At 41.9% G+C, this 17,708-nt stretch overlaps 1 protein-coding gene across 3 annotated transcripts; it reads right to left on the bottom strand.

Annotated features, from left to right (window-relative positions):
* Positions 1 to 140: 140 nt before the first annotated feature.
* Positions 141 to 16,943, bottom strand: LOC101161386 (guanine nucleotide-binding protein G(olf) subunit alpha-like). 3 transcript variants are annotated; one of them, XM_078938821.1, is made up of 13 exons: positions 16,830 to 16,943; positions 16,414 to 16,555; positions 16,270 to 16,336; positions 15,356 to 15,410; positions 14,761 to 14,880; positions 10,559 to 10,656; positions 2,937 to 2,991; positions 2,790 to 2,863; positions 2,611 to 2,669; positions 2,417 to 2,537; positions 2,193 to 2,323; positions 2,033 to 2,100; positions 141 to 435 (listed from the first exon to the last, which is right to left on the bottom strand). In XM_078938821.1, exons 2-13 carry the CDS (start codon positions 16,547 to 16,549, stop codon positions 289 to 291), a joined length of 1,131 nt encoding a protein of 376 aa, XP_078794947.1. In that variant the 5' UTR covers positions 16,550 to 16,555; positions 16,830 to 16,943; the 3' UTR covers positions 141 to 288. The 3 variants fall into 3 exon arrangements, with proteins under 3 accessions (XP_078794947.1, XP_078794948.1, XP_078794946.1); XM_078938822.1 differs by having other exon boundaries at positions 2,417 to 2,510; positions 16,270 to 16,342; XM_078938820.1 differs by having other exon boundaries at positions 16,270 to 16,342.
* Between the last annotated feature and the right edge of the window lie 765 nt (positions 16,944 to 17,708).

A 17,708-nucleotide genomic window follows, 5' to 3' on the forward strand; every position in this document is an offset into this window, starting at 1 on the left:
CAGTGCTCTGAACCTTTTTTCTTCAATAATTTGTGATCTTCACTGGTGTCCATGGATTACATGAAATCTTTCCACCTTTATCCACCTTTGTCGTGGTAGAGAGAACACGTCAATGTAAGGGGGGGGGGGGGGGGGGTCATCTAAGATAGCACAAGGGTCAAACCGGTGCCCCAAATTTATAAATGTAACTGATCACATCAAGAACATGAAAATCTACCTGCATTGATCACCTATCAGCCCTGATGACATACCACAAGTTTTACTATAGCTTCTAGATGCAGCAGCCAATCAGAGGAGCTCATACTGCCGTAGGTGCATTCTCTGGATGATGTCCCGGCAGTCATTGAAGACTCGACGGATGTTCTCCGTATCCACGGCGCAGGTGAAGTGCGGGTAACAGTAATGTTTGCCGTCACCGCTGGCCGTGCTGATCCTCTGAAATACAAGATGTTTAGCAGGATTAGCCCCAACCTGGGAGTATCGTCGCTGTCTGACTATTGAAAGCAGCCAGTTTGTTGTCCCATCTCTTTCTGAAACCTTATGATCATAGTTTATTCCGTCACTATTTGAAAGAAACCTTAAGATCACTTGTCGTTTGTAAAGCTCTACAGGGAATAGTGTGCTGTTACTTTTGGTACTTTTTCATATTGTTTATTTATTTTCTGAACTCGTTTTATCCCTTTCGGGGTCACGGGGCTGCTGGGGCCTAACACGACCACTGTTGGGCAAGGCAAGGGCTCTTCCTGGACGGGTCGCCAGTCTGTTGCAGGGCCACAATCCCACTCCCATGCACTCACATTCCCACCTAGGGACAATTTAGAGGAATGAATGAACACATGAAGCATGTTTTTGGTTGGTGGGAGGAAGCCCAAGTCCCTGGAGAGAAACCACACATGCACGGGGAGAACATGTAAACTCCACACACAAGGGTCATAGCTGGGACTTGAACCTTATTGCTGTAAGGCCCTAACCCCTGTACCCCCATAGAAAATCAATAGGACAAAATATAATTTAAAAACTACTTAAGGTAATGTTATAGCAATAACTTCAGAATTGTCTTCCCAAGCTGTATCAAAGCTGGCTCAAAAGCACCACCATGTGGTCAGATGTAGAACAAAATGCATTTGGGCCTTAATCTCACAAAAACTGTCGTTTTTTTCAACCCTCAGAATCCTCCAATACTAGAAAAACTTTAGAAATTGGTCTGCCTACTTCAAGCATTCTAGGTTTTCTGCCACTTTGGATTTTTTGTTTGAGATACTTTTTAAAGAACTTTAGCTGATCGTTTCAGCCCATTTAAACCGCCACAAACCCAACGGTACCACTCATCTTACTCAACTCCTCACTATTTTCCTAAAACACATAATGCAGTTTAGAGAGGCGTGGTCGTCAACTTTGCAGTCCTAAAACTCCTCCACTGATCAGCCCAGCCTGACCAATTTTAAACAATACTTTCTTAATGAGTGACCGTTAGGCTCAACAAGGTTAACACCAACTGTCCATAGGTGGTGTGTTACTTCAGTGGTCTAGTGTAAACACATAAAAGTAGCTTTTTGGCACCACCTTGTGGTTATTTATAGAATATTTTGTAACATGAATTTGGATGAAATCTATGTTTTATATATATCTTGCTCATAGGAGCCTTCTGATTGGTCTAGAAAAGAGTCGGCCCACCTCACTATGTGGTAATATCCGCCACTCTGTTTGCTCCTACTCCTTCACTCTACCAGCAGCAGCTTATAAATGACTGACTAAAGCACTGCTTTCAGGAATCACACCTAGTTCTTAAAAAGAAATGCATTTTTTACTTAATATTCTAAACCGTCTTCCACATCATCAACAGCACTGTCATTAGGAATGTCATCATCTACATAGTTCTTACTTTCATCATTACCATCACTGTCCTCTGGTAATTATCACAGAAATTAACATTCTTACTGTCTTTCAATACCTTGGCTCTCTTCATTATCACTGTTCTCATGACTGTCATTAACATTCTCATTGTAGTCATGGAAATCTTCGTCACCCTCACCAGAAATTCATCCCTGATGAAGAACTTTGCTCGAGTGACCTGTGGGTCTTCAACAGCATCTGGAACACCTGCATACAGATGTACAGGTTAGGGAGCAGAGCTCACACTCGGTTTTCGTGACAAGTGTTTGGGAGAGGGGGAAGACGCGAGTGCCTTTTACCATCTGCGGGGACCTGATAGTTTTTATACTCCGGAAAATAATCCTCCAATTTGGATTTTCCAGCCAGAATCTTCTCTGCCAACATGTCCTGTTTATTTAGGAACAGGATCACCGAGATGGTCTTCAGAAATCTGCAGTCCATCACAAAACAAACAGGCGTTTTGCTGCCCATCACAAGGGCTCCACAGCCAATCCCAAAGCGGAAAGGTCTTCTGCAGCCTCACCTGTTGGTCCAAATAGATCTGAAAAGGTCGAGCGACTCTCTGAGGCGGTTGGTGGAGTTGTCCTCTCTGATCACCATGTTGTAGCTGCTGCTGGCTGCCACAAAGATGATTGCAGTTACATCTGAGGATGAATGCAGAGCCGGTTCTGACCATGCTGGCAATTTACACGTTGGAAAAAACGGTGAATTTCCTACCATTAAAACACTGGATCCACTTTCTTCGCTCATCCCTCTGACCACCAACATCAAACATGCTGACACAAAGAGACTTGCTCGTCAAACACTATCATTTACTGTTTCCATTAGAATTCTGGGATGTCAAAGCAGACTGAGCATGCACAGTGGAGCGTCTGGGTTCTCCCATTTTTACTTACTGGAAGTTGACTTTATCCACCTGGAACCTAGTTTCAAAGATTCCTGAGGTCAAAACTCTGCAGCGTAGCAAATCCTGCAGGAAAAGAACAGGCGTGGGATCTGTTTCAGTCGAGAACAGCAGCCAGGTTGTTCAGGGTTTTTGTTACCTGGTCAGTGGGCGAGTAATCAGGCCTCCTGATGCACTCTAACTTGTCCAGGAAGCTGAAACATGGAGAGAAGCAGATGATTACATCCTCACCGACCAACACTGTACGTTTCCAGCAACATACAACAATGTGATGAGGCGTTTGGCCCAGTTCCAGTTCGTTTGCTTACATTTTTGTCACTCTTCAAGTATTGAAGAAAGACATCTTTAAAAATGCAGTTTTTTTTAAATAAAAATGTATTTTGTTTTAAACAAAAGGGACAAACTTTCTGGCCTCTGAAAATTTATACTTGCCAAATTGTTATTTTTTTAACCCCTTGTGCTTTCTTAGATGACCCCCCCCCCCCCCCCCCCCCTCCATTGACGTGTTCTCCCTACCATGACAAAGGTGGATAAAGGTGGAAAGATTTCATGTAATCCATGGACACCAGTGAAGATCACAAATCATTGAAGAAAAAAGGTTCAGAGCACTGTCTAGTGGGTCTAGATGACCCAACTCCCAACGTTAAAGTGCATAGGATAGCACAAGGATTACACAACGATTGTAAAACTGTAGAACTTCAAGCTAATTTTTTCAGCTGTTTTCACTAATTGAATCAACATAAGCCGTGAAGTGTTTGAAATCAACCACCTTTTCAGGCGTTGTAGCCTACTGTCAAGCTGGTGATGAAGCACAACTGGTTAATTCATGTATTGGCAAGGAATACTGCAACAAAAAAGTTGCATTTCTAAAGCTGTATAGTCTTCAGAATTTGGACCAGAACTGGAGAAACCAATCATAAAATTTTTTTTACTGTCTCTATTCTTTTCACTGAATAGCTGCACTTTCTTCACAATTTAGTTCAACTCTGTTTTTGAAATAAATTGTCGTGTTCAAAGGAAAGCTGCTTTCGCAGTGTTTCTGTGACATAACGTAAAGCAAAATTCTGAAACTTGCATTGCAGGATTTTTAAAATTATTTATTGGTCTGCTACAAATAAGTATTTGAACCCCGTCTATCAGCTAGAATTCTGGCCCTCAGAGACCTGTTAGTCCACCTTTAAATAGTCCACCTCCACTCCACTTATTCTCCTAAATCAGAAGCACCTGTTTGAGGTGGTTAGCTGCATAAAGACACCTGTCCACCCCATACAACCAGTAAGACTCCAACTACTAACATGGTCCAGACCAAAGAGCTGTCCAAAGACACCAGAGACCAAACTGTAGACCTTCACAAGGCCAGAAAGGTCTACGGGGCAATTACCAAGCAGCTTGGTGCACAAAGATCCACTGTTGGAGCAATTCTTTGAAAATGGAAGAAGCTAAACATGACTGTCAATCTCCCTGAACTGGGGCTCCATGCAAGATCTCACCTGGTGGGGTCTCAATGGTCCTAAGAAAGGTGAGGACTCAGCCCAAAACTACATGGGAGGAGCTGGTCACTGAACTGAAAAGACCACCGTTTCCATGGTTACAGTTGGTAATCCACTAAGAAGTCACGATTTGTATGCACGACTTGGAAGGTTCCCCTGCTTAAACCAGCACACGTCCAGACCCGTCTGAAGCCAATCACCATTTGGACGATCCAGAGGAATCATGGGAGAAAGTCATGTGGTCAGATGAGACCAAAATAGAACTTTGTGGTCTTAATTCGTGAGATTTTGGGGAACAACCTCCTTCCCTCAGGTAGAGCATTGAAGATAGGCGTGGCTGGGTCTTCCAATAGGACAATGACCCGAAGCACACAGCCAGGAGAACCAAGGAGTAGCTCCATAAGAACCACATCAAGGTTCTGGAGTAGCCTGGCCAGTCTGCTCAACCCAATAGAAAATCTTTAGAGGGACAACCCAGTGACAGTCCAGAAGCCCGACTGATCTAGAAGGGATCTGTTAGGAGGAGGGGGCCAAAATCCTTCCTGCAGTATTAGCAAACCTGCTTAAAAACTACAGGAAATGTTTGACCTGTGGAATCACAAAAGCTAATGGAAATAATATTAACATTGATTTTCTCAGAAAAGATGGAAGGAGTATTTTGAGGAGCTGATGAACGAGGAAAATGACAGGGAAAGAAGGGAGGAAGATGTGGTTGTTGTGGAGCAGGAAGTAGCAGAGATTGGAAAGGATGAGGTTAGGAAGGCTCTGAAAAGGATGAAGAGCGCAAAGGCCGTTGGTCCTGATGACCTACCTGTGGAGGTATGGAAGTGCTTAGGAGAGACAGCAGTGGAATTTCTAACGAGGTTGTTCAATAGGATTCTAGAGAGTGAGAAGATGCCTGAGGAATGGAGGAGAAGCGTTCTGGTTCCGATCTTTAAGAACAAGGGTGACACGCAGAACTGCAGCAACTATAGAGGAATAAAGTTGATGAGCCACACAATGAAGCTGTGGGAAAGAGTAGTGGAAGCCAGGCTTAGGAAGAAGGTGGAGATTTGTGAGCAGCAGTATGGTTTCATGCCCCGTAAAAGCACCACTGATGCCATTTTTGCTTTGAGAATGTTGATGGAAAAGTACAGAGAAGGTCAGAAGGAGCTGCATTGTGTGTTCGTAGATTTAGAGAAGGCGTATGACAGGGTGCCGAGGGAGGAACTGTGGTACTGTATGAGGTCGTCTGGAGTGGCAGAGAAGTATGTCAGAGTAGTTCAGGACATGTATGAGAGAAGTATGACGGTGGTGAGATGTGCTGTAGGTCAGACAGAGGAGTTCAAGGTGGAGGTGGGACTACGCCAAGGATCAGCTTTGAGTCCCTTCTTGTTTGCTATGCTGATGGACAGGCTGACAGACGAGGTAAGACAGGAATCTCCCTGGACAATGATGTTTGCGGATGACATTGTTATTTGCAGTGAGAGTAGAGAGCAGGTGGAGGAACAGCTAGAGAGGTGGAGGTTTGCTCTGGAAAGAAGAGGCATGAAGGTCAGTCGTAGTAAGACAGAATACATGTGTCTGAACGAGAGGGATCAAGGTAGAAGCGGTAGGTTACAGGGGGCTGAGGTGAAGAAGGTGCAGGAGTTTAAGTACTTGGGGTCAACAGTTCAGTGTGATGGGGAGTGTGGAAAAGAGGTGAAGAGGCGAGTGCAGGCAGGTTGGAGCAGGTGGAGGAAAGTGTCAGGAGTGTTGTGTGACAGAAGAGTGCCAGCAAGACTCAAAGGAAAGGTGTACAAGACAGTGGTGAGACCAGCTCTGCTCTATGGGTTAGAGACGGTAGCAGTGAGACAGAGACAAGAGGCTGAGATGGAGGTAGCAGAGATGAAGATGTTGAGGTTCTCCTTAGGAGTGACCAGGTTAGACAGGATAAGGAACGAGTACATCAGAGGGACGGCTCATGTTGCCTGTGTTAGCGACAAAGTCAGAGAAGCCAGACTGAGATGGTTTGGACATGTTCAGAGGAGGGATAGTGGATATATTGGTAGAAGGATGTTGGAGATGGAGCTGCCTGGCAGGAGGGCAAGAGGACGGCCAAAGAGGAGGTATATGGATGTCTTAACAGAGGACATGAAGTTGGCTAATGTTAGGGTAGAAGATGTTCATGATAGAGTGAGGTGGAAAAGGATTCGCTGTGGCGACCCCTGATGGGAAAAGCCCAAAGAGAAAGAAGTTCAAATACTTCTTTGCAGCAGAAGCATATAAATCAATTATTTAAAAAAATAATCCAATGGGATTTCCAGATTGTTTTAGATCATGTCTCTCACAGTGAACATGCACCCATGATGAAAATGTCAGAGGAGTTCATATACTTATTCACTTGAATTTATAGAGCTCGGGTACTCTACCAGAGGCCTGGGAGCTTAAAGGTCCTGCAGTGTCTTAGTTGTTCCAAGTACTGCGCTTTTCTGGACTCAGATCTGAGGTCTTTCCAGGGATCTGTTGTAGCCACTCCTCCAGCTTGGGGGTTACTGCCCGAGTGCTCCAATTACCACAGGCACCACTGTCACCTCCACTTTCCATGCTTTCTCCAGTTCTTCTAAGTCTTAAGTTCTTCTGTATATTTTTCCAGCAACTTGATTGTGGCGCTCCATGTATGCTTTCCCTGCCAGCATCTTACATCCTGCAGTTATGTGCTGGGTTGTTTCAGGCGCCTCTTTACACAGCCTACACCTTGGGTCTTGTCTGGTGTGGTAGATCTACACCTTGGGTCTTGTCTGGTGTGGTAGATCTACACCTTGGGTCTTGTCTGGTGTGGTAGATCTACACCTTGGGTCTTGTCTGGTGTGGTAGATCTACACCTTAGGTATTGTCTGGTGTGGTAGATCTACACCCTGGGTCTTGTCTGGTGTGGTAGATCTACACCCTGGGTCTTGTCTGGTGTGGTAGATCTACACCTTGGGTCTTGTCTGATCTCCTATGAGGATCTATCCTCCATGCTGGTTAATAGAACTACATCCAACGGTTTCCTCTGTAATCTTTGTGGATAAAGTCAGTGGAAGAACAGAACAGACTGGTGATATTGTGACGAGCACAAAAAGAAAACAGATCTCGTCTGTGACACAGAAACTTTGGGGCCTTTCAATTTCTAATTGGAGCTCATCTCCTAGTTTTAATGAACAGATGAGGTTGGTAAGTTTGTAGTTATTTGCTTTTGTAGCAGTCTGAACAAAACGTGTCTCACATAACAAGTCTTTCTATATGGATAAAAAACATGATTTAAAATGGATTGACTCATCATGTTAGATCTAAAGGAATTTTGAGTCCTGGTGTTTTATTTTAGTCTAGATAATTACTCTTTTAAAGATATATTGGGTCAAATGTATGACAAATGTATGGGTTCGGTGAGTTCAGTTCGGTTCATTCGTTTCAGACCTATGCAGAACAGCAGTGGGGACAGAGCATCACCTTGAAATAAATCGTTCGCCCTTCCGTTAGCCATTCGGGGTGAGTCCCATCTCTTAGCAGCTGGTTGATTTGTGCTGCGGGGGACTCCTGGAGGGCAGTGAGTTTCTTTAGCCAGTAGGCATGTATCATGTCAGAACCCGGTCCTGTCCAGTTCTTCATACCTGAGATTCTTTCTTACATGAATATATTCAATGTATATGTCAAGGGTGTAATAATTATTCCATAAATTGATGAATCGATTTCTATTCCTAGGATCGAAACAGATCGATCTGTCTGAGGCAGAATTGAATCGTATCAACCAATACCAAAAAAATGGTTTAGATCAGGAGTGTCAAACTCATTTTCACATCAGCATAGTGGCTGTCCTCAAAGGGCCAGATATAATTTATACATGTAACTGAATGTAATGAAAAATGAATGTAACTTCTCCTTAAATGATTGTTAAATAACTCAATATTTATTTATAATAACTTTTTAAAGTGAAAATTACAGTTGCATAGAAAACACATGTTTGCTTGTTACTCTAGCATAAATCCTTTTACATTTCATTCTGTCAGGTTAGGTTAAATGGACAGTGTTTAAGTCCTAATGTATAGTTGCCCAATCCTATATTTCCAGTCCAATTCCTCCTAGATATGAATACATACACATCAAATTTTAATTTTTTATTTTAAGAAATAAAAAACTTTTATGCCCCTGCAGGCCACATCAAATGACATGGAGGGCCACATTTGGCCCGCGGGCCTTGAGTTTGACACATGTGAGCTAGATATATAGATAGATTGATAGAGATAAAGCGATGATCAAATCAAAGTTAACCCTGGGTTAATGCTCGTGCACAGCAGGTACATAAAGACATTCTCAATGGATCGCCGATATCCGGAGTCACCATGGAAACTTGTGGAGAAAAAAAGAAAGCGCTACACTTTAGTGAGACTGAGTCTGAGATTAATGACGGCGAATGAAGATTATACGTCCATCAAAAAAGTAACACGGCTGCATCATCAGTAAAAGAAAGAGTTTCTGCTTGTAGTAGAAGAAAAGACAAAGTAAACGCACGAGTTTTTGATCTTATTTCCATTTTCATTTGACGCATATATATATATATATATATATATATATATATATATATATATATATATATATATATATATATATATATATATATATATATATATAACTTATCCAATTTTGCCAATTACTTGTTTGGTAACAAGTAATTCAGTTAAATTTACTCAACCTAATTTCTTACGTCTATAAAACTCAATAATTGCTCATACAACTCAAATTTACATATTTAACTAGATGTCTTATTACTCCAATTCAATTAATCTTTTTTCCATCGTAATGAATTCAAATTCTTGAACTCTCATATGTCTAAGTTTGAGCCGGCAGATCCTCATTTTTATAACAATAAAAAGAACAAAACAGTTTGTGCACGGTGCTTTCATTCGTTTAGGAATTTTCCAACATTGTCAATATACCAAGTAACCGTAGGGGTGCTTTATAAACTCATCATCCTCTTCCTCCCTCTCCCTCATGGTGCAGAGACTTGAGCAAAGTAGGACAAAATAACTTGGCAAAACACAGTAAAACAGCTAAACAACTAAACACATTTGGACAAAAAGCCACACTTAAACCCAAATCCATCCAGACAGGCAAAGGGAATGATATCCCACAATCCCTTGCGGTGCCGATCTAACAGCAGCACCAAAGTTACACCTACTTAATTGAATTAATTTGAATGAAAGTAAAATAACTGTCTGATAACTACGTGTTATTTTTAAACTGACTCAACAAAAAAAAAAAGATTTTTATTATCTTAACTGAAGCAAATAATTAAGTTAGATCAAAGTAAAAAGTTTATCTTTCCAACATGCATATGTGGTCTTATCACCCTCTCATGGTGGAAAAAGTATTATCTGGGCTTCTTCATCCACTAAATCATCTTCAAATGGACACGCCATGCTGCTTCACCTCTCTGAAAACAAACTAACCTTTAACTAAAGCTGCTCCAGACCAGGTTATGTTCAGAGCATGAGTTGCTATGGCAACTTGACCTACCCTGAAACATACCTCCATTTCTGGAACCAAAAGCTGAGGTTATCAACTTCCTTAGCCTCAAACTTACCGTGGGAGCTAGCATAACCTGCTTTCTGGAATACCCCCCCAATGCAATATACCCCCCCCCCCCCCCCTTTTTGACCAACTCAGACACAACACACTTCGTGGTAGTGTCCAGCCTGAGATTTGATTCATGATGTGCACTCATGGACAGTTACTGTTTTCACATGTTTCAGGAGAGAAGCGTGTGTGTGTGTGTGGGGGGGGTGGGGGTGGGGGGGGGGGGGGGGTGGAAGAGGTTCTTAAATTCATCACTTTAATACATTTGAAGCATCAGTCTGTTAGACATCATACTAACAAATGTTTGTTTATTTCACAACTAAGCATAACTGCAACATCCTAATATGGATGTGGTGTCTGGAACAAAACCTGTAAATACAACTTTCAAGTTTTGGTACCCATCAGATAGAGAACAGAAGGAAAGAGTTGAAACCAGAATCTTTGAAAGTCAGGGCTGTGGATTTACAGGGAGCCGTTTCCACGTGCAGCTGTTCATGAAAACTTCAAATCAATTTGAAAGGAAATGACCCCAAAGCTATTTTTTTCACGGCATTGTCTTTGGTAGCCTGCAGAAGATTCCAGATTCTGCTAGAAATGAACTGAAAAGCTGTTAAACAAAAAAACACAAACTGAATTGAAACAAAGACAATTATGTATAAAAAAAGGTGTGCATCAATGTGTCCGTGTGTTGTCTTACTACTGAGCGCAGTCAATCAGCTGGTATTCGTTGGAACGCTCGAAGCAGGCCTTCACGCCATCGTCCTCCCACAGCTTCTGAGTATGCTCAAAAAAGTCCTGGCAACAAACACACAAGAGTTCAGCAGCAGTATTTGCATTAGAAATGTTGTAAATGACAAATACAGCTGAAGGTCTGGAGTGATTTCTGATCATGACTGACTTCTTTTTTGAATATCATGGGACATCTTAAAACTGAAAAGGCTGTCGAGAATGAGCATGACAGACAGCTTTGTCCACTGGACCCAAACTAAACACAGTTACAAAGCTGTGCTCCAGAATCCTCATCTATTGCTGTCCAGGACCCTGCAGTCAGAAGATGCACACCCCTGCAGGTCTTCACACCCAGTTCTGGTCTGCTCAGCGCTGCAGCTTAAAGGCTTTTGACCACAGTACTGATTTCTCTGAAAACTCTCAGAGTGGGAGTGGCGTTCTACGTTACAACAGACAGCTGTTAACGCTGTGAAATCACGGTGGCCCAAATGTTTGGAAGATGGTAAATGTGAAACCATCAGCGTTACTTTCTGTGTTTTGCCCTGAGCCTGTTTGTGTCTCATGTGAACTTGTTACATCACGTCATTACCATCATTACAACAAACAAACCCACAAATACTCCTGAGACACAAAGAGCATCAGGTACTGCTGTCTGCCAGGAGACACCACAACATGCCTGTGTGTGTTTTCACATGTGTGTGTTTTATTACTTGTATATGTGTTCGTTTGTGTACCTATGTGGGCGTTTTGTACCTAGATGTGTGTTTCCACCATTCTGTGTGTGTTTGTGTACCTGTTTGCACACCTGAGAAAGTTTGTGTGTCTGTGAACATGGATACGTTTCACCAACTGGGTGTGTTTGTGTTTTTGCCATTCACGTTTGTGCAAAAATGGAATATGGAATATGAATGATAACACAAAAACTTTAGCCATTTATTGTCAAAAAATTCTGTTTATTTTTTTTAAATCATAACAACAGAGATATAAAGTGTACATACTCCAGTTCTTAAACCTTGAATTGCCTCCTTTTGCATCGATACCATCTTGAAGTCTTTCGTGGTCGTTGTGGACAAGGTTCTTCATTTTCTCTGATGGTAAAGCATCCCATTCTTCTAGCCAGAAAACCTCAAGTTCCTTTAAATTCTTGGGCTGTCTTGCTTGAATGGCTCGTTTGAAATCTCCCCAGACGGTCTCAACATTATTGAGGTCAGGACGCTGAACCTTCACCTCAGTCTGTTGGAACCAGAGACAGGTGGACTTGGCCTTGTGTTCTGGATCCTTCTCATGTTGAAATGTCCAAAAGTGTCCCATGTGCAGCCTCTGAGCAGAAGTGCAAGTGTTCCTCCAGTATCTTCTGATAATGAGCTGCATTCATCTCACCATCATTCAGACCAAGTCTCCTGAGCCGTTGTAGCTCACACATCCCCAAACCATCAGCCATCCGCCTCCGTGTTTCACAGAAGGAACAGTGTTCTTTACATCATAGGCCTTGTTGACTCCTCTCCAAATGGAGCGTTTATGGTTGTGACCAAAAAGTTCAGTCGTGGTCTCATCTCTCCAAAGGACTTTGGTCTGAAAGTTTGGAGGCGTGTCTCTCTCCTGTTTAGTATTTTGTAAGCTTATTTTGTGACATTTATGCCAAAAAAAGACTGGTGGCTCGACAATGCAGCCCATTTTTATTCATGCCTCCTTATTTTACATCAGGAAACATCCACAGCATACTTTTGAGAGTCCTGGATCACAGCTGGATTATTTGTGTGTTTTTGTTTGCATCTTTAACGATTTTTCTGGCACAAATGTTTGCCACCGTGGTTTGGTTTCATCAGAATCCTGCTGACTGCCAATCTTCTTCAATCCCTTTCGTTGTTTTGTACAGCTCAGTTACCTTTTCCCGTGCGTTTTTTAACAGCCATTTAGCTTTCCCCATGGGTCAGGATCCAGAAATGTCAGTGCAACACTGGATAAGGGGGCAAGGGTCTCTTGGGAGCCCAGAAACTCAGGAAAGACCTTTTGTGCACACTCACTGATGACAGACAAACGGGTCACAGGTGAGGAAGGTTATCTTTAGCTGCCGTACAAACCCTTTTGGATCAGATTGTGTGCATGTTTTCTGAACAAAGTCATCAAGATATGTAAACTTTTGAACAGGGTCATTTGGGAGGTTTTTGTATTCATGATTTAAAAAGAGTAAATAGAATGTTTAAACGAAAAAACGCTTCTCCGAACCACTAACTAAAAAAAATTGTGTTATCATTGAAATTCTCTGAAAAATGATCAAGAAATCATGAAACCTTCTAGGGTCTGTAAGCTTATGAGCACAACACAATGTGTGTTTATTAGCATCTGTCTCCGGAAATGCACCTGTACAAGTGCATGTATCCACCTGTGTAACTGTGTGTTTGTGTACGAACCTTGGCAACATTTTTTGCACGTTTGTGTATCTCTAAACGTGTGCATGTTTTACGCCTGAGTGGCAGTCTGTCTGCGTACTTAAAGTCTAAAAGTCTTAAAGTATGCGTGCAACTGTTAGGTACGAGTGTGTGTGCACATGTAAGTGTTCAGCTGTGTACGTTTGTGTGTGGGTTTGTCTACATGTGTGAGTCTGTGGATCCATCAGGGTATTTGTTACAGCTGTGTTTTGCAGAAACTGAAGTGTTTTCCCCCGTTAGGCTTTGCGGCTCCACATGTGATAAACTCAAAGGAGAGAGAAGGTGAAGGAGGAGATTATCTTGTTTAGGTTCTTTGCAAATTTGCTTGAAACAGTAGAAGTTAACATCTTACTGTAACACCACTTAAAGGGCCTATACCATCCAAAATCAAATTTGGAGCTTTTTAAGTGTAATTTAATGTTCTTTCCTACTGAAAAGAAACCCTAAAGTGGCCTTTTGATCCGTTCATGCATTCCTGAGCATTCCTCTGATAACCTGCGCTCCGAGCAGCAGCCCGTCCCAATCCTCGAAAACGAGTTGCTTCTCACATTGTAATGTAGACCAATGAAAACCGCACCTTCCAGGAAAAGTCTGCGCTGCCAGCTCCGCCCCCAGGCTAACACACACACCCACTTTCTCAGTGGATATACAGGTAATCGTCAAAACGCTTTCCTTAAAATGCACAATATGCAAATCCATCTTTGCACAAGTTTGGATGTTTGTTTTCGTGGGCGAAACACAGACGCTGCTGAGGCTGACTCATGTTGACGTCATGAAATGGGCAGCTCTCACAGGGCGGAACCTCAGAGATCGAGTCGTCTTACTTTCCAGTTGGAAAAGAACTCAGGAAAATTACTTATATTTAATAATAAATAATTTTGTGTGCCAAAGGAGCTCTATTATCATATACATAGTTATTTTTTTTACTGTAAAAGGCTTTAGAAGAGCATGGTGTCGAACCTTTAGCATACATTCACGACCTCCAAACCCAAAGGCTCTTAGGTCGAATATTTCAAAACTTTGGATCAGGATTAAAGTGATCCAGATGAACAAATCCCCCGGTCTGACATAACAGATCACAGTTTTTATTAGAGAGTTTCAGGTCGGGGCACATACTGCAGAACGGCGGAATAAAACGTCACGTTCTATGCGGGTTCTATTATTTAAAAAATTAATAATAATGTAAAAATATATAAATATATATAAACCTAATTAGAACATTGTGACAGATTTGTTTTGTGTCTATGAAAATTAGGTCTCAGTATAGATTTTCTAAATTCACATATTTTCTCTTTTTTGAGGGGAAACAAATAAATATAAGAGAGAGAAGCAAATACAGGATCAGTCTCAGGTCCTCCTCTCAGCTGGGATCAGAATAATCCTCATTTTCAAGATCAAACTGATCCAGGATTCACTTCATTCAATTCAAGTTTTGAACTACCCAACAGAAGCATTTAAGATGGATCAAAGAAAGGATTCAATCACCAAATCCCAAACTTTAGAATCAAATTTGGTTTGAAAAAAACAATTTCAGATCAGGATCCAAATCCTGGAGGTTTAATTCTGTGGGATTATGTTAAGTGTTGAAAACACAGTGAGCAATGATACACACATTTTTGAATATTCAAGTTGACTGCATGAAATAATCATCTGTAATTACAGCCCAACAAATCATGACATTTTTATAAACATACACACATGTCAGCACAGATTTGGGTGTGTTTGCACATCACGGGGTTACCTCTGTGTATTCAAAGTCAGACAGTGGAGCGATGCTCTTTATGTAGTCCAATCGGAATTGATTGGCAGGGTTACCAAGAGGAACGGGTGGAGTCAGCATGCTCATTGCTGATACGATGGTCTGAAACACACAGTAAGAGTTTGTAAGAAAACCAAACTGCACGAGACGATGTCTTCATTTGTGTTAAAGACAGCAACAGAAGGAGAACCCAGTATTTCTTTAGTGAATTTATCTTCAAGGGACACACTGACTGCACTGTTTTCCTGAGCTACAAAAACATCAGATTGAGGTCTGGACTTTGACCAGTCCATGATTCCACATCGTCCAGCAGCTGTGGCTCCTCTTTCAGAAAGTCTCTGTCCTGTTTCTTGTGCTAAGTGTCTTGTGGCTCTGGAGGAACTTTGGTCTTTGATTTGCGGAGGTTCAATTCCCTGAAGGTCTGCCTTCAGGTCCCTGAGGCTTGGATGTGGACTGGATCAAAGTTCATCATTTTCATGTACCTCTGCAGTGACTCTTGTAAAGTAGAAATCAATCTTTCATAAAGTATTTAATAACAATTTTGAACTTAAACGTGTATTTGAGTGGAGTGACCTACCACAATAGCGTCCTTAATATTTTTTCTGATGTCCTGAACCTTTTCCTGCTTTTCTCTGGGGAAAAAAAACAGTGAGTTTGAGAGTCAGCAAAATTACTGTTAAAATGTCTGAATCTCAAATGAACTAAGCAATAGCAAATCCACATTATAAGAAACCACACTTTACTGCTATCATTAGAATTGGGAAAACATGGGATACGAATGACATCTTTGATTTGAAATGTTTCTCTGGATCAAAGCAAATCTACAATCCAGCACAAAGGTTCTGGAGACCACACCCTCTAGATTTCATAAAAGTAATGAATACCACAGAGTCTAGATTAAAAACAAAGTTTCAGACATAAAGACGTACAAACCCTTAATTAAAGAGATTTTGGACCCCAAAACATATTTGATTTGAGAGAATCTAGACAGCATAAAAGCTTCCCTGTGTCGCAGAGACTCTGCACCCCACAACATCAACTATGAACAAATAATCTTCTTAAACCTACCATATTTCAAGTTTTGGGAGTTTCCATAACATCTACATTCAACGCAGAAGTTCTAGGCTCTACAAATTTTAAAGTGTATCATAAATCTTCTGATCCCATAAGGTTTATACAAGCGGTTCTAGATTCTAGATCACAAGTGACCAACTCCAGGCCGCAAGGACCAGAGTTCAAGTTTTCCAACAAACCTGCCATGTGGCTTTTCTTTGACAAAATAAACCGAGGCGAGATCGAGGAAATCAACACCAGGTAGGTTTGGGTTTCTGAAAACCTGTTCACAACCCCTTCACAAATTCTGGACTTTAATCCAACATCTTTAACGCCACAAGTTCAAGACAACAGAACATACCAGCATTTAAATCCAGAGATTTTGGACCCCACTAATGAGGGACAGAAACCAGGCATAGGAATACATTTGTAACTCACTCAGCATTGAAGCCGTCTACATGAAGAATCCTCATCTGCTTTACAATGGTGCTTTTGCCAGACTCTCCTGCACCTACAGAAAAACATACAGATAATGAAGCAAGGAGAGACAAATGGACAGGCGGTCAGAAAGATATGCATCACCTAGCAGCAGCAGGCGGTGGGTAGCCTTATAGGCCTGCCTCTCCTTTTGTAGCTGCTTCTCAATCTTCTTGTTGGTCTCCCGTTTTGCTTTCTCATCGAGGCGTTCTTCATCCGTCTGTCCTCCCAGGCAGCCCATCTTACCCTAAACCATGAAATCACCAAACAAGAGTGAAACGAGAGCAAAGCCTTCTAAAAACAACCAAAGAACTCTTGAAAAACTCCCGTTACTCTTCATCAACATTAGTGTCAGTATGACAAACTTTGATTCTTCATGCAGAGATCAGAAGAGGAGACAGGGTGAAATGTGAAGGCTGGAAAACATTAAAACTCCAGAGAAGCGAAAGTCAGGTCCGTGGACTCGTGGGCTTTCTGGGGTAGCGGCAGCAGCCCTTCCCACTTCAGCCCTGTTCACTGACCTGCAGTTGTACTCGATAAAGCAACGTGTCACAGCTCCAAAGGTCCAGCCAAATCCGTCCTTCCGCCGTCCATGAAGTCCAGGAGAAAAAACCACGGAACCAGAAACTGCTGCTGCTCTCAAAAGACTGTTGTTGAGCAGCAATGCACCTGAGCAGCTCAGTGTCCCACCTGTCCGCCCCCTCTCTCCCCCACGGGGTCCAGGAGCCTCATTAGTCGTCTTCCTGCTTTTCTTAGGGGATTTCTGTTTTTCCTCTTATGTCAGTTAGCTGCCTGACGACAGCAGCGTGAGACAAAAACAAACCAGTTTCCTCCTGATTTCAGTGCAGAACCAGACATGACCCCAGAGAGCAAACAGACATCCTGCTGGTTCTGAACCTGCACATCTGGTCTTTGAGGTGAACGGTTTGGTTCTGTTCAATATACTGATCCAGGGACCAGGGAAGTCTGTCTTTCTGATGTAAATGCATTAAAATGGTGTCCAGAAAAAGGATTTTGCTTGAAAATCAACAAAGAAGAAATTCAAGAAAATGATTTGTTTAGTTACTAGATTATGTTGGTGTATATATTTAGAAGTATATATACAGTACAGAGAATGAGAAGGTTTGTCCAAACTTTAGGTCTGTACTGTATATATATATATATGTATTTTACTGCTCTTTTTTATAGTTAAACTCACTTGTGTAATTCTAAAGGGAGTGTGGAAAGAGTGTATTTAGGTATGTTTATTCTCTGTTTTTCTCGTGTGTGTTTTTTTGTTTGTGTGAGTTTGAATGTTGGATGCGCTCATATTCGAATTTCCTCAGCAAAGGCTGCCATCAGTAACACACTACACCACCAGGGACTCAAACCCTGCAGGGCCAGACGTGTCCCCCTGCTAA

The sequence above is a fragment of the Oryzias latipes genome, chromosome 20 (assembly GCF_053564925.1).
Source record: "Oryzias latipes strain Hd-rR chromosome 20, Olatipes_Hd-rR_3.1".
Taxonomy (NCBI): domain Eukaryota; kingdom Metazoa; phylum Chordata; class Actinopteri; order Beloniformes; family Adrianichthyidae; genus Oryzias; species Oryzias latipes.

Coding starts and splice junctions, on each gene's coding strand:
- LOC101161386 (XM_078938820.1), bottom strand. CDS start 16,549: ATGGGCTGCCTGGGAGGACAGACGGATGAAGAACGCCTCGATGAGAAA. Junction 15,411..16,269: donor GTAGACGGCTTCAATGCTGA/GTGAGTTACAAA, acceptor TTTTTTCCCCAG/AGAAAAGCAGGAAAAGGTTC. Junction 2,864..2,936: donor ATTACTCGCCCACTGACCAG/GTAACAAAAACC, acceptor CTTTTCCTGCAG/GATTTGCTACGCTGCAGAGT.